Here is a 26,972-nt window from a genome sequence, read left to right on the forward strand (position 1 = left end):
AGCCCATCCCAAATCCTTTGCGATTTTAGTTTTTGTACCAGTCTGCCATGTGGGACCTTGTCAAACACTTTACTAAAGCCCATATAAACTACATCCACATCCCTTTCTTCATCAATTTTCTTTGTCACCTCTTCAAAAAACCCAATCAAGTTGGTGAGACATGACCTTCCCCGTACAAAACCATGCTGCCTGTCACTAACTAGTTCATTTTACTCCAAATGTGCATATATCCTGTCCCTCAGTATCTTCTCCAAAATCTTCCCCATGACTGATGTCAGGCTCACTGGCCTATAATTTGCTGGAGTATCCCTGCTTCCTTCCTTAAACAAGGGAACAACATTGGCTAGCTTGTGAATCATTCATCCAGCTAGGTTGTTGGATCTGGGGTAATGAGAAGTAGCAGTGTGATTGATGTTCCACTTGTCGCCCATATCCTGAAGTGACTTATCAATAATTTACAGACCATTATTTGTAGTGATCTCTCTAGGCATACCAAGTAAACTGAAAATAGTACTTGGTATGCGAGACAGTTGTCCTTGATGCATTGTGGAATTGTTGAATAATGAGGTACTTGGTAAAATAGATGACGATGATGATAAAGTCAGTGCCAGGGGCGTGAAAGATGTCGGATATGATTTTGGACCAAGGATAGGTGGGAACTTGATTTATTATTGCCACGTGTATTAGTATACAGTGAAAAGTACTGTTTCTTGCGCGCTATCCAGACAAAGCATACCGTTCATAGAGAAGGAAAGGAGAGGGTGCAGAATGTAGTGCTGGGGTGTAGAAAAAGATCAACTTAATGCAAGGTAGGTCCATTCAAAAGTCCGATAGCGGCAGGGAAGAAGCTGTTCTTGAGTCGGTTGGTACGTGATCTCAGACTTTCGTATCTTTTCCCCAATGGAAGAAGGTGGAAGCGAGTAGGTCAGGGGTGCGGGGGGCCCTTTATTATGCTGGCTGCTTTTCCGACGCAGAGGGAAGTGTGGACAGAGTTCATGTGGAATCAGTGGTTCTATGTGCTGATTTGGCGTATTCTCTTGCCGTGCCTCGCACTGCTTGATGACGACTTCATTGTTGTTCGTACCAACCAATATACTGTCTCTCTTGGTGAGTCTCCTTGGCCAATCTATGCCCATGTGCAAGCATTGAAATTGTTGAGGAATATCAGGTCACAAAGATTCTGGTGTGATGACCTGTCTGCCTTTAAAAATAATTCCCTGGAAGATGCCTAGCTTGTCCCAATAAGGTCGAAATGGTTTTGTGTTTGTGGACATGCTGAATTGAATAAGGCCCTACCTCAATTATGGATTTCCAGAGTTTCAGTAGTATAGAATCTTTTGCCATTTCTTCTTGTAGCTGCTGGCATTTGCGTTGCACAGAATTTACCAGATCAATTGACGGACTTGCATTCTCCTGCAAACGTAATATTGCAGCTCCCTTGAAGCTGCCGATTGTGTCAGAACATTCTGACTATTTCAGTGTTGGGTCATGAACTGAGGTGAAGTGAGTGGTTTCTGAGATTGATCTGCCGGGTGAGATCTGAATAATCCCATTGATTTTCACTTGTGCGAGGTCATGGCAGATTTACAATTGCTGGACTTTTGGTCTCCATGATGTACAACATCTATTGATTGTACTTTCACTCCAGGACTAGGGAACCTGCACGTGGAATTAATGAACCATTGTACGCTGAGAGTTTCACAGTGGTAGGTTCTGCCATGGGCCCCAATGGGTGCATGTCTTTTAGAATTTGCAAGTACAGTATGTTGGCACTTGCCCACGTGTCAATGTTGGTCAATAATCAGGGGGCCGGTGGGGAGAGAAACCCAGTAGCTTTTGAACCATGACAAGGCGGTAGGGATGGAGGCCAGTGACTTGTCAGTCATAGGGGTTAGAGCCCAGCAGCAACTGAGCTCTCCGGGGAGCCGAACAATTGTTGGGCCGTGGGGGAGCCCAACACAGTCTCTGTGAAATCTGTTCTGTAAATTGGGGGCTAGATTTTAGAGAATTGTGTGGGGGGGGTGGGGGTGGAATATCTGCACCTGCCATGACAATTTGCAGTCAGAGAGCAGAAAATAACACCCCCCCCGCCCCCCCCTCCTGTTCACTGGGGTCCGTTTGACTGGCCTGGAACCCCCAGAACCTAATTGTGTTTTATTGTCTTTAGTGAATGATTTGTAACTTTGCAATCCTTAAGTGCAAAATCCTCACTGGAACTTCCCCACGTTTATCATTCCCTCCCCCCCCCCTCACCCCAGAGTGGGGAATCACCTCAGGGTGGGGGGGTGGGATGCCGCGCTGGGGGGAGCTCTCTTAGACAGAGGTATTTTAGAGCTAGCTGCAAACATGCTGCTGCTCTTGAAGATAACTAAATAAATCTCCTCTCGTTCATCAATGAAGTCTCTGAAGGTGGCACTGTTCCAATGCTGTACACAGATTTGCACTCAGTGTCACAACTATAGAATCTTCAAGAAAGAAAGTTTTCCAAAGTGCATCACAATTGACCCCTATTTAGATCACTTTCTGACTCTAGTTTCGTAATTGTATTTTATCTTGGGGACGGTCCACCGAGTGACACGGTGGCACAGTGGTTAGCACTGCTGCCTCACAGCGCCAGGGTCCACTGTCTGTGCGGTGTCTGCACGTACTCCCCATTTCTGCTTGGGTTTCCTCCCACAGCCCGAAAGACATGCTGGTTAGTTGCATTGACCATGCTAAATTCTCCCTCCATTTACTAGAAAGGGGGCCGGAGTATCGTGACTAGGGGACTTCCATAGTAACTTCATTGTAGTGTTATAGTAAGCCTACTTGTGACACTAATAAATAAAAACTTTGAAAGTGGCGTCGCCGGTAGACAGGATGGTGAACAAGGCGTTTGGCACACTTGCCTTCATTGAACAGAGCATTGAGTAAAGGAGTTGGGTTGTTATGTTACAAATAAGCCCACTTGTGACATAAATGAATAAACTTAAACTTAACTCTGATCCCATTATTGCCCCTTTGTGCCTTATCCCGCACTCAGAGGTCGACAGTACTGGGTGCCTAAATGTCGAAGTAACATGGCGGAGGTTTGATGAGTGTAGCGGTAGGATGAGAGAGGGGAACTGAACTGAATGTATCTGGGAATGTTACAGACAATATCAGGACCCAGAAAGAGGACTGAATATTTTTTGGATTCAATACTGTCTGTGATTGCCATCTACTGTTCCAAGTCACTCATTGCAGGCACTGTGCTCAAGTTCTACAGTGAAAAATAATCCTGTTTGCCAAAATCTGAATCTATATTTTTCAATAAATTTAGATGTATTTCGCCCATTTGAAAATACATCTATACGCCCTTCTTGTGAGGTATCATTTTAGACGGGCTTTAACGTGATGGAGGTTGGAGCAGAAGTAAATGGTGATCGGATCTGCTGAGTCTGGGTCAACATTGACCCATTTTAGATGCTAAAATGGAAGATGTCCCTGATTATTCGAATACCTGAGGCTGCATTTAGACTGCTGGCATTGCCTGGGGAGTGGGCTCTCCAGATTACGATTCTCACCTCTTGGTTATCACTGCTACCTCACAGCGCCAGGGATCCGGGTTCAATTCCAGCCTTGGGTCACTGTCTGTGCGAAGTTTGCACATTCTCCCCATGTCTGCGTGGGTTTCCTCCGGGTGCTCCGGTTTCCTCCGACACACCAAAGCTGTGCGGGTTAGGTTGATTGGCCATGCTAAATTGTCCCTTGGTGTCAGAGGGATTAGCAGGGTAAATACATGGGGCACGGGGTTACCTGTGTGGGATTGTTATTGGTGCGGTGGGCCAAATGGCCTCTTTCTGCACTGTGGCGATTGTATGATTCTTAACTGAGATTCTAATGAGATCAAGAAGAGAGAGAAATGTTTGTTTTACCTTGCAAGTGGCATTCTTCTTTCAGAACACTTGTCTGCGTGTGATTGTTGAATAAATGAGGAGCATATTTTGCCAGCCTGTTGATGTGCTGGCAGGGTTCAAATTTATTGGACGGAACTGATTACTGTGTCCAATTTGGATTCCGAGTTGCGGCATTGTTTGCACTTTGGGTAAATATTCAGTGGTGTTTCAATGAACTATCAGCCTGTGTAATAAACAGCTGTATCTACAACACAGCAGCCAGATGAAGGTGAAGTGGAGACCAACGGGGGAATAGAAGTACTTGGTGATTGAGGTCTGCAAGGTCCCGCTCGGTTTGTAATTAACCATCATTACGAAACACTGGCAGCTGAGGCTAGGTGACAAATACTCGACCTGATGGAAAAGGGAATTAAGCAGCAACATGATTTGATTTTCTTCAGAGGTTTTTTTTTGATAGTGTCATAATTTGCTGACAGTACCTAATTAACAAGTCGGTGCATGGTTCCACTCAAGAGATATGGGCTTCGCTGGCTAGGCCAGCATTTGTTGCCTATCCCTGTGGGCAGCATGGTGGCACAATGGTTAAAGATTTATTTATTAGTCACAAGGAAGGCTTCCATTAACACTGCAATAAAGGTAATATGAGATTCCCCTGGTCTCCACACTCTGGTGCCTGTTCAGGTCAATGCACCTAACCAGCACGTCTTTCAGAATGTGGGAGGAAACCGGAGCACCTGGAGAAAACCCATGTAGACACGGGGAGAACATGCAAACTCCACACAGACACTGACCCAAGGCGGGAATCGAACCCCAGTCCCTGGTGCTGTGAGGCAACAGTGCTAACCACTGCGCCACCGTTAGCACAGCTGCCTCACAGCACCAGGGACTGGGCTTCGATTCCCAGCTTGGCTCACTGGCGGCGTCTGCATGTTCTCCCTGTGTCTGTGTGGGTTTCCTCCGGGTGCTCCGGTTTCCTCCCACAGTACAAAAGACGTGCTGGTTTAGGTGCATTGGCCGTGCTGAATTCTCCCTCAGTGTACCCGAACAGGCGCCAGAGTGTGGCGACCAGGGGATTTTCACAGTAACTTCATGAGTGTTAATGTAAGCCAACTTGTGACACTAATAAATAAACTTTAGAAATTGCCTATGAGAAGGTGATGGTGAGCTGCCTTCTTGAACCGCTGCAGTCCATGGAGGAGGAGGTACACCAGCTGCTAGAGGATGATCACAGATCAGAAAATACCCACACGCCTGATGATCCTTGTAGCTGGCCTGTTTTGGAGTTAACAAAGTTTATTATTTTTCAAGAAAAGTTGGCCACTCAGAAGTCGCAATGGGAATGTTCTGGACCGTAACTCAGTTCCTGTTGGAGTGATGTTACTGCCCACGGTGGTGTGTTTGCTTTCAAATGGTATTCTAATCTGGAAAACAGTCAGCGATACAACGTAATGTGGCTTCTGGACTCGAAGCAAAGTGTAGCCACTGTAAGGTGCAGGTGTCAGACTGACGCAGTCAGCTCTGCTATGTAGCGTGGTAACGTGGACCCATTTCTGAGTTGATCCCAGGGCCCAGGATTCCATCTTACTGTACAAAAGGAGTTAACTGGGAGCACCAGCAGACTCGAGTTCTCCTGAAGTGGTCCTGCAGTTTGAATTCTGACCTACAGGTGGAGCACTTAAGTGATGCGCCCTTCCTTCCTTCCAGCGATCAGCCCTTGATTCACCAGACTCTGGTTAATGCTCTGGTTAAACCGATGCTGCTCATCCGCCATCTCGGTCAAGGAAGACTCCCAATAACTTAATCCTGCAGGGAGGGGAGGCGAAACTTAAATCTGTTCAATTTGTACGTGTGCAAAAACCATTTCTTGAGCTCTCTGCCTCACCTTTACAACCCGTATTAATACTGGTTATATGACCACATATCATAAGTTCATAAGATATAGGAGCAGAGTTAACAAAGTTTATTATTTTTCAAGAAAAGTTGGCCACTCAGAAGTCGCAATGGGAATGTTCTGGACCGTAACTCAGTTCCTGTTGGAGTGATGTTACTGCCCACGGTGGTGTGTTTGCTTTCAAATGGTATTCTAATCTGGAAAACAGTCAGCGATACATTCGGCCCATCAAGTCCGCTCCACCATTCGATCATGACTGATATGCTCCTCATCCCCATTTTCCTGCCTTCTCCCCATAACCCTTCAACCCATTACCAATTAAAAATCTGTCTAACTCCTCAAATTTACTCTCTGTCCCAGCATGCACCGCACTTTGGAGTAACAAATTCCACAGATTCACAACCCTTTGGGAGAAGTAGTTTCTCCTCAACTCTGTTTTAAATTTGCTACCCCTTAATATCCACTGCATCACTAAGATTGTCGAGTTCTCTTCTATAGAATCAGCCAACTTCACACCTGCCTCAGTTCAACTGCTGCTGAATCCCTAATTGGTGCTTCCATTACCTCTAGAATTGACTATTCCAAACCTCTCCTGCTGGGCCTTCCATCCTCCATAAAGTGGAGCTCATCCAAATACTATTCATTAATGCACCTGTGAAGCGCCTGGGGCTTTTCACTCTGTTAATGGCACTATATAAATGCAAATGTTTCTCATCAGATTGTAAGAAATTGGAGCAGGAGTAGGTATGCGGCCCACTAAGGTGACTGCATCATTCAATAAGATCACAGTAAGAAGTCTCACAACACCAGGTTAAAGTCCAACAGGTTTATTTGGAATCACGAGCTTTCAGAGTGCTGCTCCTTCATCAGGTGACAGGAGGTTAGTTCACAAACACGGCATATATAGGCAAAGACACAATTGCAAGATAATTACAGATTGGAATGTGAAGAATGGTTGGAATGCGAGTCTTTACAGGTACAAACACTGCGTGGAGAGAGGGATAATCACAGATTGAAGAGGTATGAATTATCTTGCAATTGTGTCTTTATCTACATACGCCGTGTTTGTGGACCTGCCTCCACTCACCTGATGAAGGAGCAGCGCCCTGAAAGCTCATGATTCTAAATAAACCTATGGGACTTTAACCTGGTGTTGTAAGACTTCTTACTGTGCCAACCCCAGTCCAACGCCGGCATCTCCACATCATGACCAATAAGATCATGGCTGATCTGATTGTGGCTTTATCTTCACTCTCCTTCCTATCCTCCATAACTCTTGACTGTTTTGTCCATGTAAAAAATCTGCCTAACTCCGCCTTGAACATATTCACTGACCCCTGTCTCCACTCTCAATGGAAGAAAATTCCAATGACCAAAGACCCTCAGGAAAAGAAAATTCTCCTCATCTCTTCTTAAATGGAAGAAGCTTTATTTTGAAACAGTGCCTCCTCCCCCCCCCAACCCACCCACCAAAACAACATTCTGGATTCCCCCACAAGGAGAAACATCCTCTCCACCTGCATGTTAACATTTTGTGATCCATGGAAAGGATACCCAGCTTCCTCTTCACTGCAGCATTCTCCAGTCTCTCACCATTTAAATAATCGCCTTTCCTGTTCTTTGGGCCAAAGTGGACAGATTTTCCCACACTATACTCTGCCAAATTTTTGCCCATTCACTTCACCTATCTAGATCCCTTTGCAGACTCCTTGTACCCACCCCCCACCCCCATCACAACTTTCTTACCTACTACCTTTGTGTCATCAACAAACTTGGCCTTGGCTATAATATAGTTGGTCCCTTCATCCAAATCGTTAAGATGGATCATAAATAGTTGATGCCCCTTTACTGATTCCTGTGGAACTCCACTAGTTACTGTTTGCCAACCTGAAAATGACTCCTTCATCCTGACTTTGTTTCTTGTTAGTTTGCCAATCCTCCATCAATGCTAATGTATCATCCCAACATCCTGAGCTCTCCTCTTGTACAGTAGTCTTTGATTTGGCACCATGCCTTGTTTTTGGTCAGACTGAGTTGACCAATGATCAGTCTGAGGGGAGGTGAAGGCCTAGTGGTATTGTCGCTGGATCATTAATCCAGAAACTCAGCGAATATTCTGGAGACCCAAGTTCGAATCCCGCCACGGCAGGTGGTGGAATTTGAATTCAATAAAAAATATCTGTAATCAAGAATCCATTGTCAATTATCGAAAAAACCCATCTGGTTCACCAATGTCCTTTAGGGAAGGAAATCTGCCATCCTGACCTGGTTTGGCCTACATGTGACTCCAGAGCCGTGCGGTTGACTCTCAACTGCCCTCTGGCAACTAAGGATGGGCAATAAATGCTGGCCAACCAGCGATGCCCATGACCCACGCATGAATTTTTTTAAAAATGGTGGGTAATTTCCATGAATTCAAACTGATTTCTGGAGATGTTTGTGTAGAAAAAAAAGGCTGTTCTTTTACTGGTTGTGAACTTTTTTGATGGTTACCTTTGTCTCTGTTTGTGGTGCAGTTCCGCCTGGTGGTGAAGACGGCCCTGAAGCTGCTGCTGGTGTTTGTGGAGTACACAGAGTCGAATGCACCACTTCTCATCCAAGCCGTCACCAAAGTGGACCACAAGAGGGGTGAGTGGCATTGCTTTATTCATACTCCATTCCCCTCCCTGCTCAATCATTTGGCTTCACAACTATAGGCCGAAATTTTCCGGCTGCTCCTGCCAGCGGGATCTTCCTGTGCCACTGATCAGCAATCCCTCCCGCTATGGGTTCCCCGGTGGTGGAGGGTACGAATGACAGGAAAACCCTTTTTTTTCCCTTTCATTTGTGGGACATGGGCATCGCTGGCTGGCCAGCATTTATTGCCCATCCCTAGTTGCCCTTGAGAAGGTGGTGGTGAGCTGCCTTCTTGAATCGCTGCAGTCCACGTGCTGTGGGTTGACCCACAATGCCATTAGGGAGGGAATTCCAGGATTTTGACCCAGTGACTGCGAAGGAACGGAGATATATTTCCAAGTCAGGATGGTGAGTGGCTTGGAGGGGAACTTACAGGTAGGTGGTGGTGTTCCCATGTATCTGCTGGCCCTTGTCCTTCTAGGTGGAAGTGGTCATGGGTTTGGAAGGTGCTGTCTAAGGATCTTTGGTGAATTGCTGCAGTGCATCTTGTAGATGGCACACACTGCTGCTACTGAGAGTAGGTGGTGGAGGGAGTGGATGTTTGTAGATGTGGTGCCAATCAAGTGGGCTGCTTTGTCCTGGATGGTGTCAAGCTTCTTGAATATTGTTGGAGCTGCACTCATCCAGGCAAGTGGGGAGTATTACATCTTGACTTGTGCTTTGTAGATGGTTGACAGGCTTTGGGGAATCACAAGGTGAGTTACTCGCCACAGTATTCCTAGCTCCTGACCTGTTCTTGTAGCCACTGTGTTTATGTGGTGAGTCCAGTTGAGTTTCTGGTCAATGGTAACCCCCAGGGTGTTGACAGTGGGGGATTCAGTGATGGTTACACCATTGAATGTCCAAGGGCAGTGGTTAGAGTGTCTCTAATTGGTGAAGGTCATTGCCTGGTGTTTGTGTGGCGTGAATGTTACCAGACGATCCCACCTCTGGCCAATGGCTGACCACTGCCGTAAAAAGTGCTGTGAGGGCAGAAAATCCCGCCGATGGTAATTATTTGCAGCAATGTCCTGTTCTTTGTTAAATACCCTCAGCAGAGTGCCCATTGATACCACTGTGTCAGGCAATGAGTCAGAGTATATTTGCTCAGCAGGCAAGAGTCGATTGAAGCAGCACACTGCAGCAGTGTCGAGTTAAATGGAATATATCATTCATTATTGAACTCAGTCCCTTGCAGCATTGTGGTCCACAGGCCTAACTGATGGAGGAATTAACCAATCATCTCCATTCTGGTTAGGAATAGTGGTGTAGCTACATGCAACCTTCTTTGTCAGGTACAGTTGGACATGTTCATAGCTCCTTGAAAGTGGAGTCACAGGTGGACAGTGTGGTGAAAAAGGCATTCAGCATACTTGGCTTCATTGGTCAGAACACTGAATACAGGAGTTGGGACGTCTTGTTGAAGTTGTAAAAGACATTGGTAAGGCCACACTTGGAATACTGTGTACAGTTCTGGTCACCCTATTATAGAAAGGATGTTACTAAACTGGAAAGAGTGCAGAAAAGATTTACTAGGATGCAACCCGGACTTGATGGTTTGAATTATAAGGAGAGGCTGGATAGACTAGGACTTTTTTCTCTGGAGCATAGGAGGTTGAGGGGTGATCTTATCGAGGTCTATAATAAGGGGCACAGATCAGCTAGATAGTCAATATCTTTTCCCAAAGGTAGGGGAGTCTAAAACTAGAGGGCATAGGTTTAAGGTGAGAGAGGAGAGATACAAAAGGATCCAGAGGGGCAATTTTTTCACGCAGAGGGTGGTGAGTGTCTGGAACAAGCTGCCAGAGGTATTGGTAGAGGCAGGTACAATGTTGTATTTTAAAAAGCATTTAGACAGTTGCATGGTAAGATGGATATAGAGGGATATGGGCCAAATGCGGGCAATTGGGACTAGCTTCAGGGTTTAAAAAAAGGGGCAGCATGGACAAGTTGGACCGAAGGGCCTGTTTCCTGGAAACCTCTATGACTCAGTCAGGGGATTTATTTAAAACAGTGCCACCGTGTATATGACTGCAGCAAGATATGAACAAAGAGCTACACAGAGAATAGTTGGCAAATGTATTCACTGATCCATGGTATTCCTTTTTAATGGCTTTGTTCTTTTAAGCTAGTTGCAAAGTCCTATATTTTGACTGGTGGAGGGGACTGTTCACTTGTCCAAATGATCTGATTCTAAATTTACAATATTGAAGGAGACAGATTAAAGTTTGGGGACTGAAATGCGAACAATGATCGCGCTCTATGGGTGCCACTCCTACTCTGGGATGCGCACGCTACTGTAATTGTTACAGGGTCAGGCTTTATATTCTACCCCACAGCTCGAGAAAGACTCGGAAGAACTTAGCCAGACCTGGCAACTGTCCCCCACAGTACTGATTTTTGCCAGACAGTAAGATTGATTGTATAAGCAGCACATAAAATTATTGATGGGTATCTCTGTCTTTAAAAAAAGGTAAATAAACAATCTTAATAGTCTTCATCTGGTTGCTAGAATTTACTGCAATTATAAAATCGGTTTCTCCCATTTTATCCTTGCGTTGACATTTTCTTGTTCACCCACAGTCCAAAGATGTGCAGGTTCGGTTGATTGGCCATGCTAAATTGTCCCTTAGTGTTAGGGGGATGAGCAAGGTAAATACTGGGGTTACAGGGATAGGGCCTGGGTGGGATTGTTGTCTCGATGGGCCAAATGGCTTCCTTCTGCACTCGAGGGATTCTATGATTTATTGACTCCAAGGGTGTGTCTCGTTCTGGGTGCATTATCGTCACATTATGGCCTGCGTTTTATTGCATGAAGGCACTATATAAATATTCTATCAATATCTGGGCAGTGATCTTAGTTGCAGATCTTCCTACAGCACTGCGGCACAGTGGTTAGCACTGCTGCCTCTCGGCTCCAGGGACCGGGGTTCAATTCTGGGTAACTGTACAGAGTTTGCATGTTCTCCCTGTGTCTGCATGTGCTCTGGTTTTCTCCCACAGTCCAAAAATGTGCAGGTTAGGTGGATTGGCAAAGCCAAAATGCCCCTTAGTGTATGTCCCAAGATGTGTAGGTTAGAGGGATTAATGGGGCTACGGGGCTAGGGCCCGGGTGGGATGTTCTGTTGGAGAGTCAGTGCAGACTCGATGGGCTGAATGGCCTTTTTCTGCACTGTCGGGTTTCTGTGATTCTGTGAAAACATAGTCCCTGGTGAGGCAAACAAAACTTCCAAGGAAACTAACTAAACCAAAATATCATTCCCAGGGTGGTGACACTCCCCAGCCCCCGACTGATCTATTTTATATGTGCTCAAGTACTTAAAGAAACAATGCCTTTCATCTAAGTAACACACTATTAACATCGGGAAGAGTGAGGTCCTGGAGGGATTTAAAGACAAGACTGAGAGAACATTAACTGATACCAAGAGAAGCACTTCCATTTGGAATCCACAGCCTTTAGAAACTTTAAATACTGCGGTGGAAAGCATTTGTTATTTCATGCACGCGCCGTGTTGTGACCTCTCGCCTATGGAGCAAGAGCAAAGGAGTGGGACTGATTGGATAACTCTTTCAATGAGATAGCCCAGTCACGATTGGCTGAATGGCCGCCTCCAGTGCTGTATGATCGATGCTTCCATGATTTAACTGGTGATTCTTTGCTTGATTGACGACACAAGACCTGTGCTACTTGTTTCTATTGAACAGCAGGCCAAGGAGTCCATGATTTCAGGGGGCCAAATGCATAAACCTAATCTCTTCCCCAGACCTTGTGATGTGTTTCATACAAAATGAGTGACTCGCGTAGCTGAATTTATTTTATTCGTGGGACGTGGGTGTCGCTGGCTGGCCAGCATTTATTGCCCATCCGTGTTGCCCGGGCCCAGTGGAGAGTCAAACACATTGCTGAGGCTCCGGAGTCACTGGTAGGCCAGGCAGGATAAGGACGGCAGATTTCCTTCCCCAAAGGACATTAATGAACCAGATGGGTTTTTCTGACAATCGACAATGGTTCACGGTCATCCATACAAAGAATAAAGAAAATTGCAGCACAGGAAAAGGCCCTTCGGCCCTCCAAGCCTGTGCCGACCATGCTGCCCATCTGAATTAAAGCCCCCTATCCTTCCAGGGACCGTATCCCTCTATTCCCATCCTATTCATGTATCTGTCCAGCCGCCCCTTAAAAGTCACTATTGTATCTGCTTCCACTACCTCCCCCGGCAGCGAGTTCCAGGCACCCACGACCCTCTGTGTAAAAAAACTTGATTCTCAATTACAGATATTTGTTACTGAATTCAACTTACACCAAGCGCTGGTGGGATTTGAACATGGGTCCCCAGAACATTAGCTGAGTTTCTGGATGAATAGTCCAGCGATAATACCACTGGGCCATCATCTCCCCTAATTTCCCAGATAGGAGACTATAATTGGGCGGCACGGTGGCACAGTGATTAACACTGGTGCCTCACAGCGCTAGGGACCTGAGTTTGATTCCCGGCTTGGGTCACTGTCTGTGTGGGGTTTGCACACTCTCCCCGTGTCTGCGTGGGTTTCTTCCAGGCGCTCCGGCTTCCTCCCACAGTCCAAAGATGTGCGGCTTAGGTGGATTGGCCATGCTAAATTTCCCCTTAGTGTCAGGGGGACTAGCTAGGCTAAATGCATGGGGTTATGGGGATAGGGCCTGGGTGGGATTGTGGTAGGTGCAGACTTGATGGGCTGAATGACCTCCGGCACTGTAGGATTCTATAACGTACCTGTGAGGTATGAATTTCGGGAAGTTTCAGCAAAGGCAAGAGTTGTGCTGTGGCCCCAGTTTGGTCTTTCATTCTGAACAAGGTTAAAGGGAAGAAAAACCTGTTGGATTGCTGGCACCATTGATGTGACCCTGTGAGATGCGACTGCAGTTGAGTGAGTGCTTGTTATAAAGTAGGACAATGTGACCTGATGTGAACAATGTGGTAATCGAAGTTCAGATGATTTCAAGGTTACTGGAGGCTTAAATTGCTTCAGATGTGCCTGTGTTTCTCAATTTATCTTATTGAAAAGTACAGTGATGAAATGTTGAATGTAAATGTATTGTACAGGTGAACAGCTGGTCAGGCTATAAATTTAAGATGCACAAGTCCTTTAGGATTCTTGCTGCGCTCAGCGTAGGTTGCTGGACACACTTCCTAATTGTCACATTAGACTTAATGGATTTTAAATCACATGACTCTGGGTATAAACCTAAGAACAGAGAGGTAGTGGTAAATTTGTACATGACAGTGGTTAGACCGCAGATAGATTGCCATGTGCAACTTTGTATCATATCCCATTATAGAAAAGCCATTAAATCCCGAGAGAGCGGACTGTGTAGATTCACCAGAGAAAAGCGACTACGTTTGCTTATAGTGTAAAGGTAACAAAAGCCTGAATTGCTGGGCTCGTTTCCACTGAAGTTGAGAAGAGCTAAAACTGGCAATTTAACTGGGGTTTAATGGTCAAGACTGGTTCTGATGGTGAGGAATGAGAGGCGAGGGCTGACAAATTCTCACCAAAATGGTGAGGAGAAAGTAATTTCTTCAGTGGCTGAGACCATGAAATTCTTTGTCACAGGCAAAGAACATTGGATAGGATTTTCCCATCCCGCCTGCCACGGGAGTCATAGCGGGAAAGGACCATGCAAAAGTCCATTGACCTCGGGTGGGATTTTCCGGTCTTGGAGCGAGCACAGCCGGAAAATCCTGCCCTTTGTCTCTCATGGGAAAATTGGATGATTATTGAAAGTGGATGGAGATCCAATGAGGAAAATGTGGGGTATTACGATTAGGGTTGATTTACTCAATAAAAGAACTAAGGACATGGGAGAACAAGTCTCCTATGTTGTAACTCTCGATTTGCTCCAGATGAAAGTGTAACCATCCCTCCAATAGTTCCTGGTTCAGTAGTAAAGGAAGGAAGGGGTTGCGAAGATGAATGGAGGATCCAGAAATCACCATCAAAATAATTGTCAAACCTGAAGAAAGGTGCTAAAGGAAGCCGATGTTCTACGAGACTAGTGTACATGCAATACAGTCCTCTCTGTTCAGGGGATGTAGTGGCACAGGCAAGGCCGCATTTTCAATCCTTCAGATGATAATGGGATTTCTTCTTTGAGCCTCTGTTCTGTGCTGGTGGTATTCCCATGATAGTGTTAATTCCAAGAATTAGACCAGAATGCTGGCGGAAGGGCAATGTGTTCCAGAATGGTGTGCACAGTGGTTAGCGCCAGGGACCCAGGCTAAATTCACAGCTTGGGTCAATGTCTGTGCAGAGACTGCATGTTCTCCTCGTGTTTGTGTCAGTTTCCTCCGGGTGCTCCGGTTTCCCCCTCAGTCCGAAAGACGTGCTGGTTAGGTGCATTGGCCATGCTAAATTTTCCCTCAATCGATACAAACAGGCGCCGGAGTATGGTGGCTAGCGGATTTTCACAGTGACTCCATTGCAGTGTTAATGTAAGCCTACTTGTGACATTAATAAATAAACTTTAAAACTTTAAACTGGAGGGAAACTGGAGAGATTGAATAGGTTGGGACTTTATTCCCTGGAGCGTAGAAGATTGAGGGGAGATTTGATAGAGGTGTATAAGATTTTGATGGGTATAGATAGAGTGAATGCAAGCAGGCTTTTTCCGCTGAGGCTAGGGGAGAAAAAGACCAGAGGGCATGGGTTAAGGGTGAAAGGAGAAAAGTTTAAAGGGAATATTAGGGTTCTTCACGCAGAGAGTGGTGGGAGTGTGGAATGAGCTGCCGGATAAAGTGGTAAATGCGGGGTCACTTTTAACATTTAAGAAAAACTTGGATGGGTTCATGGATGAGAGGGGTGTGGAGGGATATGGTCCAAGTGCAGGTCAGTGGGACTAGGCAAAAAATGGTTCGGCACAGACAAGAAGGGCCAAAAGGCCTGTTTCTGAGCTGTAATTTTCTATGGTTCTATGGAAACTCGGAGGTGATGGTGTTCCAATAACTGTCGCTGGTTTCTCGGAGCTCAGAGATGCGCATATATTTGATTATCATGGAATATAAGACCTTAAGAACTAGGAGCTTAAGTATGTCACTTGTGCCTTTGCGCCTGCTCCACCATTCATTAGGATTACAGCTTCTGTCTCAACTACACCTTCCTGCACTATTCCAGTTGCTTGAGGAATATATACTTGCACCTGAATCCCATTTCCATCGCACTTCACATGCAAAGTGACAAAATGGGTCATTGACAGTGCAATTAAGTGGCGCTTACTCACCAATTACTTGCCCATCAGTGCTCAATTTGGGTTTTGCAAAGTCCCAGATCTCATTACAGCCTTCGTTCAAAATATGGTCAAAGGAGCTGAATCCTAGAGGCAAGGTGAAAGTGACTGCCCTCAACAACCCAGTAAAATTGAAGGCAATGGAACATGGGGAAGGTAGGGAGTGGGGTAGTGATCCAGTGGGTGGTAGGTAGGGTGTTGGGGAGGAGGGGGGTGTTCTCTCCAGTGGTTTGAGTCATGTTATTCACACAGGAAAATAGTTGTTGGATGCTAATCACCTCCACCCCGGGACGTCACTGCCACAGGAGTTGCACAGAGTGTGGTCGGAGGCCCAGCCATCTTCAGCTTCATCAATGAACTTCTCGTTGGAAATGTTCACTGATGATTGTGAACATCGCGGCTCCATTCTCAACTCTATAGGTAATGAAGTCAGCCATGTCTGAATGCTGTAATATCTGTACAACATTCAGTCTCGGGTGGATAACTGATAAATAACATGAGGCAATTGGGTATCTTCAACAAAAGTGAGTCTGACCACCTCCCATTGACGTTCAATGCCATTAATTGAATCCCCCACTGTCAACATCCTGTAAGTCATAATTGACCAGATAACGTACTGGGGCTACAAGAGCAGGTCAGAGGCTGGGAATTCCTGTGCGAGTAACTCACCTTCTGACTCTCCAAACCCATCCATCATCTGAAGAGTGTGATGGAATAGTCTGCACTTGCCTGGGTGGGTGCAAATCTGATAACACTCAAAAAATCGACCGACACCAGGATGAAACCTGTTTAAATTGGTGCCACATCCACCACCTTAAACGTTCGATCCCTTCACCACTGGTACATTGTGGTTGCAGATTGAACAGCAATGTAGTTCAGCAACTTGACAAGACTTCTCCAATGCCATCTCTCAAACCCATTCTCTCCTCCACCTCAAATGGCAAAGGCAGCATGTACGTTCCCCAGCAATTACCCACCATTCTGATTTGGAAATAGATTGCCATTTCTTTGTCGTCATCGGGTCACACCTTGGAAGCCCTTCCCTAACAGCACTGAAGGAGCACCTTCACCACATGGACTATAGCAGTTCATGAAGGCACTAACACCTCCTTAATGGCAATTGGGGATGGACAATGAATGTCGGGCCTGCCAACAAGGCCCACATTAATGAATAGAAAATAAAAAGTCTGTTCTGCAGATCCACCACCCTGTATGGGGGAAAGGGAAGGAGGGACATTGACTCTAATCTGCTCTGATTTGGGGGAAAAAGTGAAACAGTAGCGGTGCCACAGTGGTTAGCACTGCTGCCTCACAGCGCCAGGGACCCGGGTTCAATTCACGGCTTGGGTGACTGTGCAAACTCCACACAGACATTCTCCCGTGTCTGTGTGGTTTTCCTCCGGGTGCTCCAGTTTCCTCCCACAGTCCAAAGATGTGTGGGTGAGGTGGATTGGCCAAATTGCTAAACTGCCCCTTAGTGTTGGGGACGAGCTAGAGTAAATGCATGGGGTTACGGGGATAGGGCTTGGGTGGGATTGTGGTCGGTACAGACTCGATGGGCCAAATGGCCTCCTCCTGCACTGTCGGATTCTATGATTCTGTGACTTACAAGCAGCAGACAATGGGGGTGATTTTCTGGCTCTTCCCGCCGGTGGGGGCCTCTGATTCTGCCAACAGCGAACCCTGCTACGGGTTACCCGGCAACGTGTTACCTAGCGACGGGCGGTGGAATCAATGGCAAATCCTATTGACAGCAGCGGGACCAGAAGACCCGGCCACTGGCGAACAGTGAACCGTCTCCTGTTTCGAGAAACATGCCACAAGTGGTGGGGGGGGGGGGTGAGAAGAACAGAAAATCCCCCCCAATGTTATTATATTGCTGATTACATCATTCCAGGTTTCCGAACATATGTAAAAAGGCTTTGCTGGATGTTTTACCAATACGACATTGCTTCAAAAGGCTCCACAGTGTATTTACTTTCCATCTGTCCACTGTCTAGCATCATGTAGGCAGCCTTTTGCTTACACAAACCTAATGTTCTGTTTTTGCCTGACTTCAAGAAGAAAGCTTGTCGTGAGGCGATATTTCCGACTGATCGTATATCTCTCTGTTCTGGACTGGAAGAATCTGTTCCACATATCTGTTCAATCTTCCTGCCCTGCCCCCACTCCTGTTTATGATACGTAATTGGATGTTTTGATATCTTTTTTTTAAGTGGAGACCCCAAGGAATTTGGAAGGGCTCCCAACACCTTTGGTAATTACTTGCACTGTGGAAGACTGTTCTATTTTTCTTTAAGTTTAAATAAAAATAAGTGTGGGATGAGAATTCTGGATTGCAAGCGTTTGAATTCTTTGGTACGGGGTTGCTTTGTTTAAATGTCACTTCCTTGACTGTTTCACCTCAAACTGCAGTGTGGATTTGTGGTTTTACAATTCGGCTCAAGGATTACTAATGAACTAGCTATCTCCTTTGTGCGCGCAGCGTTAAGTGAGCCAGCAATCCATGGATGTGGCTTTCATTTGACTTCTGACCCTTCCAATAACTTTTTTTTCCTTTCCTTACCCTTCAAAATGCTTCCCTGTTTCTTTTATTGTCCGAACAATACTCCACACGTGTCTGAAGATAATGAACTAGGTTTGAATAAATGTACAGGAGCCAGCAGAGCATTGCCACAATTGCTGCTATTCTTGGACTAAACCCGAGAGGACAATGCCATTCTTGCATGATTGTTCATTTGTGGTGCAAGAATCCTGCAGACCTCAAAGGCTCAAGAAAGTATGTGTTTGTGGGAAGCAGGAGCTGACTTTTCTTTCCACCACATCTGCAATCATTTGGTTAGAACATTGCCTCATTCCAGTCAGCGGGGTGTTCCATCTTGCCTCTGGAAATTGCTCTTCAGCGGGGCTCTGTCCTCCTGTGGTGGAGATCAAAGACCTCCGTGATCACAGTGATGGCTCAAACTGACCACCTCCATCTCCACTGGCCATGGGGCAATCTGGGAAGGAGATAGGACCGTAGGAACAGAGGAAGAGGCCATTCAGCCCCTCCAGCCTGTTTCGCCACCATTCAGTGAAATCATGGCTGATCTGTGGCTTAACTCCATATACTTTTAGGGGAGGTGATGGCCTAATGGTATTATTGCTAGTTTAGTTTTTAGTTTAGATTAGTTATTTATTAATGTCACAAGTCGGCTGACATTAACATCGCAATGAAGTTAATGTGAAAATCCCCTTGTTGCCACACTCCGGCACCTGTTCGGGTGCACTGTGGGAGAATTTAGCGTGGCCAATGCACCTAACCAGCACGTCTTTCGGATAGTGGGAGGAAACCGGAGCACCCGGAGGAAACCCACGCAGACACAGGGAGAACGGGCTGACTCCGCGCAGAGTGACCCAAGCCGGGAATTGAACCCGGGTCCCTGGCGCTGTGAGGCAGCAGTGCTAACCACTGTGCCACCGTGCCAATTTGATAAACAACTGTTTGCTACTGCTCTGTTTTCCATCTGTTGGTCTATTTTGTCTCCATGCAACCACCATCCCAAGAGCTTCAATTTTGCTACAAGTCTGTTAACTGCTGCTTTGAAAGTCCAGGCACACACACACTGCACTGTCCCTCATAACCCTCTCCATTACTTCATCAATAAATTCAAGCCAGTTGTCAAACACCATTTACCTCTTAACCAGTCCTTGCTGGCTGCCATTTATTAAGCAGAAATTTCCCAAGTGACAGTGTCTTGGATTATTGTCCCAAAGATTCTCGCCACTGATGTTTGGCTTCCTGGCCAGCAGTTCCCAGATTTACCCCTCTTGTCTTTTTTAAAATTCATTTGCAATTCTCCAGTCCCCTGGCACCATATCCGAGGAAGACTGAAACATTGCAGCTACAGTCCCTGTTACATCAACTCGTACCTCCCTTAACAATCTCAGATACATTCCATCTAAGCTGCTTACGTCTCCGTTTTGAGCACAACTTTTCAAGCACTTTGTGCCTGTATTGTATCCAGTTTCTCTATCACCCACGTCTTTACCGTGGTTTGGCTGAATCTCCTTAATTTGTGAAGACAGATGCAAAGTTATCTTAATGATCTCCTCCTTGGTCCCACTTGTCCTTTTCCTGTTTATATGTATAAAAAAAACTACTTTAGTGTTCTTTTTATCTTAGCTGGATTCTCAGCTCGGGGTGGCACAGTAGTTAGCTCTGCTGCCTCACAGCGTCAGGGGCCCAGGTTCGATTCCCGACTTTGGTCGCTGTCTGTATGGAGTTTGCACGTTCTCCCCGTGTCTGCGTGGGTTTCCTCCAGGTGCTCCAGTTTCTTCCCACACTCCAAAGACATGCTGGTTAGGTGCATTGGCCATGCTAAATTCTCCCTCAGTGTACCCGAACAAGCGCCGGAGTGCGGCGACTAGGGGATTTTCACAATAACTTCATTGCAGTGTTAATGTAAGCCTATTTGTGACTAATAACTGAACTTTACTTATTACCTCATAGCTCTGAGTTAGAATATTATGGGTGCTAGTCTGACTCCAAGCACAACAATCAAGAGTGATGTTCCAATGTAGTACTGAGGGAGTGCAGTACTGTCAGAGGTGCCGTCTTTTGGTTGAGATGTTAAACTGGTCCCCTCGCGTGGATGTAACAGACCCCATTGCACTATTGTGAAGAAAAAGAGGGGAGTTATCCCTGCTGTCCTGGCCGATATTTATCCATTGGTCAATCACTCCAAAAATCAATTTTGAAGTTTTTAAAGTTTATTTATTCGTGTCACAAGTAGGCTTACATTAACACTGCAATGAAGTTACTGTGAAAATCCCCTAGTCACCACACTCTGGCACCTGTTCGGGTACACTGAGGGAGAATTTAGCACGGCCAATGCACCTAACCAGCAGCACGTCTTATGGACTGTGGGAGGAAATGAAGTGTTAATTAAAGAATTCCAGGGCATTTCATTGTAGTAATGATCCAGGAACTGGAAGTTGAATAAATTACTGTAGTTGTTCTAATAAAAGACACATCCGATCCATTCAGGGCCCTTTCCATCTGTAAAGTTTACTCTGTAGTCTTATACTGAGGTGTTGGCACCAGGCTACTGTGGCTGAAGACCCTCTGTTACTGCCCATCTCCTGCTGCCGCTCTTGAAGGAGTCCAGCAGAATTGCCTGGAAAATGACATATCCAGCAGTCTCTGCAAGGGGCTGGGTGGGAGGGGATGGGGGAAGGTGTGATTTTAAAAAGTGGGACCTATATCTTCTCTCAATTGGACATGTGTCTCAATGGAAGCAAGACTAAGAGTAGGGACTCCCAACATTGGCTCTTGCTGATTGCAGAGCCTGTAGAAGACTGAGTGTGAAATCAACCACTGCTGCACCTGAGAGAAAAGGCCTTCCATTCTGGCACAAGTGAACATACTGGGAGAGGCATTCCGGGCTGGGATTGAGGCCTTCTTCCAGGAAATAAGTGAGAAGAGGAGAACAGGGGGACTTACAATCGACTTTTGGGAGAGGAACTCAAGCGACTCCCCATTGATCATTTAGGCCAAACTGACTGGCCTCTGTCTCCTGAAGATAGAATTGTCGATATACTGTCAATTGTATTGTTAAGGTTAAGGATGAATGGGCGGGGAGGGTATTGATTGAATAAGTATCTTGAACACATACAAAGAGAGACCGCTGGGACACTGGGTTGAAGTTGTGGCAGGATCAGTGCCATCAGTTGAGGAGTGGGCATGATGCCCTACAGTTGGGTTCACCAACCACATAATTTCAGGTCATTTTTCTCATTTGCACATGGAAATGATGTCCTAATTAACAATTCTTACTCCAACTGGCCATATCCAAAAGTTACCATGACGGCATTGCGGGATTCTACTCCAATGTCCTAATTATGAATTGTGGCAGAAGTAAACATTCTTTACCGTGTACTAAAAACAGAAAGTGTTGGTGGTGGGGTGGGGGAGGAAGCTAGTATGTCTGGCAGCACCTGTGGAGAGAGAAACAGAGTGAAGGCTTTGAGTCCAATATGACTCATCCCAACACTTTGTTTTGATTTTAGATTTCTCCACCAAATGCACAGTATCCTGCTTTTATATCTTTAATGTGTTATGCCAACCGGCTAATCAACTGAAGTGGCATCAATTTATAATACACTCCTCAGCCTCAATATTCCTGCTTCTTGTTGCCATCTCCTGAAGATAGCATTGTTGGTATAATGTTAATTGTATTGTTAAATAAAGGATGAATGATTGGGGAGGGTATTGATTGATTAAGTATCTTGGACACATATTAAGGGAGACCGCTGGGACACTGGGTTGGTGCTGCATTCTGTAAATAAACTGTAACGACTTTAATCAGCCAATTGAGGTGGCCTTGTTAGAATATGAACTCCCTGATTAAGGGCCAAATTGATGGGCCAATCAGAAAGGCTCTTGCTTTGTATTTAACCAGGGCTGTCAGTTCCTCTGGGACTCCTGGTGTAGACGAACTGAAAGTACTTGGGGGCGGCACAGTGACACAATGGTTAGCACTGCTGCTTCACAGCGCCAGGGACCCGGGTTCAATTCCTGGCTTGGGTCACTGTCTGTGTGGAGTTTGTACGCTCTCCCCGTGTCTGCGTGGGTTTCCTCCGGGTGCTCCGGTTTCCTCCCACAATCCAAAGATGTGCAGATTAGGTGAATTGGCCATTCTAAATTCTCCCTCAATGTACCCAAACAGGCGCCGGAGTGTGGCGACCAGGGGATTTTCACACTCGCTTTGTGGCAGTGTTAATGTAAGCCGCCTTGTGACTAATAATTAACTTTAGTATGCTTTTGTCAGACATGTAAATAAAGGGATTTTGGTGACGGTTTTCTGCCTCCGAGGACTTATTGCATAAACCAACTGTCAGAAGGAATTGTGCTATGTTTTACACTTCACCAAAGGATCCATTTAACTAAGCTGGGGTCCATAGGCTCATTCTGCGGACAGTCTGATTGTTAACTTTGCCGGTAATGTTTTTCTTCAGGTGTGCGACCCTGGTCAAACGTTACGGAAATACTGGATGAGAAAGATGGGATTGACACTGAGCTTCTCGTTTACGCAATGACACTAATCAATAAGGTTTGTGCGACATTCGGTTGAACTTGATTGCCCTGAACATGACGACCACTGGAGCAGTTTATAAACCAATGCGTTCCTGCATTGTTAGTTGGATTATTAATTGTGATGCTGCATGACGTGATTTTCAAAGCCAATCCTGGTCCTATTTTCAGTTCATTTGCCAAACGTTGGAAACAGTGATGTTTATCAATGTGGCAGTTGATTCTGAAACCTTTGGATCGATGATTGTAGTCCTTGCACCTCCACTGGACGAACGTGTCAAACTTTGGAAAGGAAATCAATTCAATTAGTGGTTTAATACTTCATTGTTTCCAAATGAATTACAGTTCATTTTCTCTCCATCTTGCAATAAAGGTGGTCAGCACAATTTTTTCAGACCAATTTTTCAATTGGTTTTGTCTCGAAATTAATGTCTTTAAATATTAATTCAGAAGCCTGACCTAATGAAATTCCTGTCAGTGCTATTTTAATGAACGCATCAACTCATCCAGACCGAAAATGCTCATGGCCCCAGTTAAAGTAGCACACTCCACATAAATGCAAAGTGAGTGTATGTATGCTTATAATCGGGCATGATTTCCAAGCACTTGCTTCAAGTTTTTGTACAAAGTTTCATAGAATCCCAAGAGTGCCGAAGGAGACCATTCGGCCCATCGAGTCTGCACCGACTCTCTGACAGAGGATCTCATCCTATCCCCACATATATTTACCCCACTAATTCCCCTAACCTATGCACCTTGAGACACTGAGGGGCAATTTGCCATGGCCATTCCACCTAACCTGCACAGTTTTGTTGGGCGTTGGACGGCACGGTGGCACAATGGTTAGCACTGTTGCCTCACAGCGCCAGGGACCCGGGTTCAATTCCCGGCTTGGGTCACTGTCTGTGTGGAGTTTGCACATTCTCCCCGTGTCTGCGTGGGTTTCCTCCGGGTGCTCCAGTTTCTTCCCACAGTCCAAAGATATGCGGGTTAGGTGGATTGACCATGCTAAATTGCCCCTTAGTGTCAGGGGGACTAGCTAGGGTAAATGCATAGAGTTATGGGGATAGGGCCAGGTTGGGATTGTGGTTGGTGCAGACTCGATAGTCCGAATGGCATCCTTTTGCACTGTATGATTTTTGGACTGTGGAAGGAAACCGGAGCACCCGGAGGAAACCCATGCAGAGATGGGGAGGATGTCCGTGTGGAGTTTGCACAGTCACCCAAGGCCGGAATTGAACCCGGGTCCCTGGCGCTGTGAGGCAGCAGTACTAACCTCTGTGCCACCGTGCTGCCCGTGAGTTTCAAGTACATGTCTCCAAATCTCTCCCCAACATAATAGGAGAGTGATGACATTTCACTGTTTGTTCTACATGGTGGTTTGGGGCAGTGAGAAATGTGAATCTCCTTTGGAGCTGTTATAGAGGCATTTTTAGTGTGTTTATTTAACGGTGTCTCTTTCTTAATGGAATGAATGTATTCATGTGCTCTGTTGGAATTCGCAGACTTTGGCAGGTTTGCCTGATCAAGATTCCTTCTATGATGTAGTGGACTGTCTGGAAGAACAAGGGATGGAAGCTATTTCGCAGAGACACTTGAACAAAAAAGGAACCGACTTGGATTTGATCGAACAGTTCAATATTTATGAGGTAATATTTCTCTCACCCGCATTAATGTGAAGGCAATGACATGTTTTGTTTCAAAAGCTGCTGGGGGGGTGGAGGGAGAGCATTGGGGCTGTATGTCATTCGTGAAGACTGCCCGAGGCCTTGCCCATGTGGGTCCATATTCAGCTTTAAGCCAGCAGATGTCAAGGGAATTAAGGTGCAGTTGTTGAAGTTAAGCAAAGCGCTTTGGAACAGAGAATTGTTGGGCCATAAAGTTACGTGACTGCAGAAGCTAGTATTCTCCAGTAAGCAACTTTAACAGGTTTGCCTTTTACTGAGAAGATGGAACATTTTACGGGCATTCTGTTAAGCATTGATGTAGGTTGATAATTTGTAGCAAAAGCAACACGGTTCAACTGGGACAAATGGCAATGAGTTTTAGCCTCCGGCCAAGACACAGTCATGTCAGAGGCACGAAAATGTACAAACCAGTGCTTTCTCCCCCCCACATCTCTTGCTAGTCCAATAATCCACCTTGGCAACTGCTCGCACGAGTAATCGTTACTCAAGTGTGAGCTTATGAGTGTCAGGAAGCTATTGAGCCTCGGTTGAGGGCAGCACAGCTAAGCTCATTATTGGCCTCGACTACAACTATTTACAGAGGACTGACTGGACAGCAATCAGCTGGAAGCATTAGGACTGACTTTCACTCCCATAAGCCACTATCCAAATCCTTCATCTTTGCTACGCTTGGGCCAGTAGAACTCTCCAGAAAGATAGAATAACACAAGTGCAGTGCCGGTGGTGCCTTTGAAATGTGTATGAGAGGTGTCGCTACCTTAGTTTCTCAGTCATTATGGAAATTGGGAGCCAAATGCATAAAGGAACTATTCAAAGAACAAAGAAAATTACAGCACAGGAACAGGCCCTTCGGCCCTCCAAGCCTGCATCGACCATGCTGCTCGTCTGAACTAAAACGCCCTACCCTTCTGGGGACCATATCCCTCCATTCCCATCCTGTTCATGTATTTGTCCAGATGCCACTTTAAAGTCACTATCGTATCTACTTCCACTATCTCCCTTGGCAGGGAATTCCAGGCATCCACCACTCTCTGTGTAAAGAAAAAAACTTGCCCCGTGCTCCTTTAAACCTTGCCCCTCACACCTTAAACATATGCCCCCTAGTAATTGACTCTTCCACTCTGGGAAAAAGTATCCGACTATCCCCTCTGTCCATGCCCCTCATAATCTTGTAGACTTCTATTAGGTCGCCCCTCAACCTCCGTCGTTCAAGTGAGAACAAACCAAGTTTCTCCAACCTCTCCTTATAGCTAATGCCCTCCATTCCAGGCAACATCCTGGTAAATCTTTTCTGTGCCCTCTCCAAAGCCTCCACATCTTTCTGGTAGTGTGGCGACCCAGAATTGAACACTATATTCCAAGTGCGGTCTAACTAAGGTTCTATAAAGCTGCAACATGTCTTGCCAATTTTTAAACTCAAAGGTAGGGTTCTGAAGACTGTGGAGGAACAGAGAGATCTTGGGGTCCATATCCACAGATCTCTAAAGGTTGCTGCTCAAGTGGATAGAGTTGTGAAGAAGGCCTATAGTGTGTTAGCTTTTATTAACAGGGGGTTGGAGTTTAAGAGCCGTGGGGTTATGCTGCAACTGTACAGGACCTTGGTTGGTGAGACCACATTTGGAATATTGTGTGCAGTTCTGGTCACCTCACTATAAGGAGGATATGGAAGCGCTGGAAAGAGTGCAGAGGAGATTTACCAGGATGCTGCCTGGTTTGGAGGGTAGGTCTTATGAGGAAAGGTTGAGGGAGCTAGGGCTGTTCTCTCTGGAGCGGAGGAGGCTGAGGGGAGACTTAATAGAGGTTTATAAAATGATGAAGGGGATAGATAGAGTGAACGTTCAAAGACTATTTCCTCGGGTGGATGGAACTATTATAAGGGGGCATAACTGTAGGGTTCATGGTGGGAGATATAGGAAGGATATCAGAGGTAGGTTCTTCACGCAGAGAGTGGTTGGGGTGTGGAATGGACTGCCTGCAGTGATAGTGGAGTCAGACACTTTAGGAACATTTAAGCGGTTATTGGATAGGCACATGGAGCACACCAGGGTGATAGGGAGTGGGATAGCTTGATCTTGGTTTCAGATGAAGCTCGGCACAACATCGTGGGCCGAAGGGCCTTTTCTGTGCTGTAATGTTCTATGTTCAATGCCCCGACCGATGAAGGCACGTACCTTACTCGTATGCCTTCTTGCCTACATTCTCCACCTGCATAGATAGAATAGAATTCCTACAGTACAGAAAGAGGCCATTCAGCCCATCAAGGCTACACCAACAACAATCCCACCCAGGCCCTTTTCCTGTAACCTCAAGTATTTACCCTGTTCATCTCTCTGACACTAACGGGCAATTTAGCATGGCCAATCAAACTTGCCTCGCATATCTCTGGAGTGTGGGAGGAAATGGGAGCACCCCAGAGGAAACCCGTGCAGACACAAATGGGCATAAATGTGGGCACAGACTGGTTGGGCTGAATGGCCTGGTTGAAGCCGGAACTCTACCATATGGGACGGTTTTTATGTCCTCG

At 45.9% G+C, this 26,972-nt stretch overlaps 1 protein-coding gene across 10 annotated transcripts in view; it reads left to right on the forward strand.

Annotated features, from left to right (window-relative positions):
- The window catches only part of fhod3b (formin homology 2 domain containing 3b), a 601,875-nt gene that overhangs the window by 402,585 nt on the left and 172,318 nt on the right, over nt 1-26,972 (forward strand). For all 10 annotated transcript variants that reach the window (XM_078198392.1, XM_078198352.1, XM_078198362.1 and 7 more), the window contains exons 7-9: nt 8,286-8,397; nt 22,685-22,779; nt 24,266-24,409. In XM_078198392.1, the coding sequence (XP_078054518.1) occupies nt 8,286-8,397; nt 22,685-22,779; nt 24,266-24,409 (351 nt within the window). The remainder of the gene's footprint in view (nt 1-8,285; nt 8,398-22,684; nt 22,780-24,265; nt 24,410-26,972) is intronic.

This window comes from Mustelus asterias, chromosome 2, assembly GCF_964213995.1.
Source record: "Mustelus asterias chromosome 2, sMusAst1.hap1.1, whole genome shotgun sequence".
In the NCBI taxonomy this organism is placed as follows: domain Eukaryota; kingdom Metazoa; phylum Chordata; class Chondrichthyes; order Carcharhiniformes; family Triakidae; genus Mustelus; species Mustelus asterias.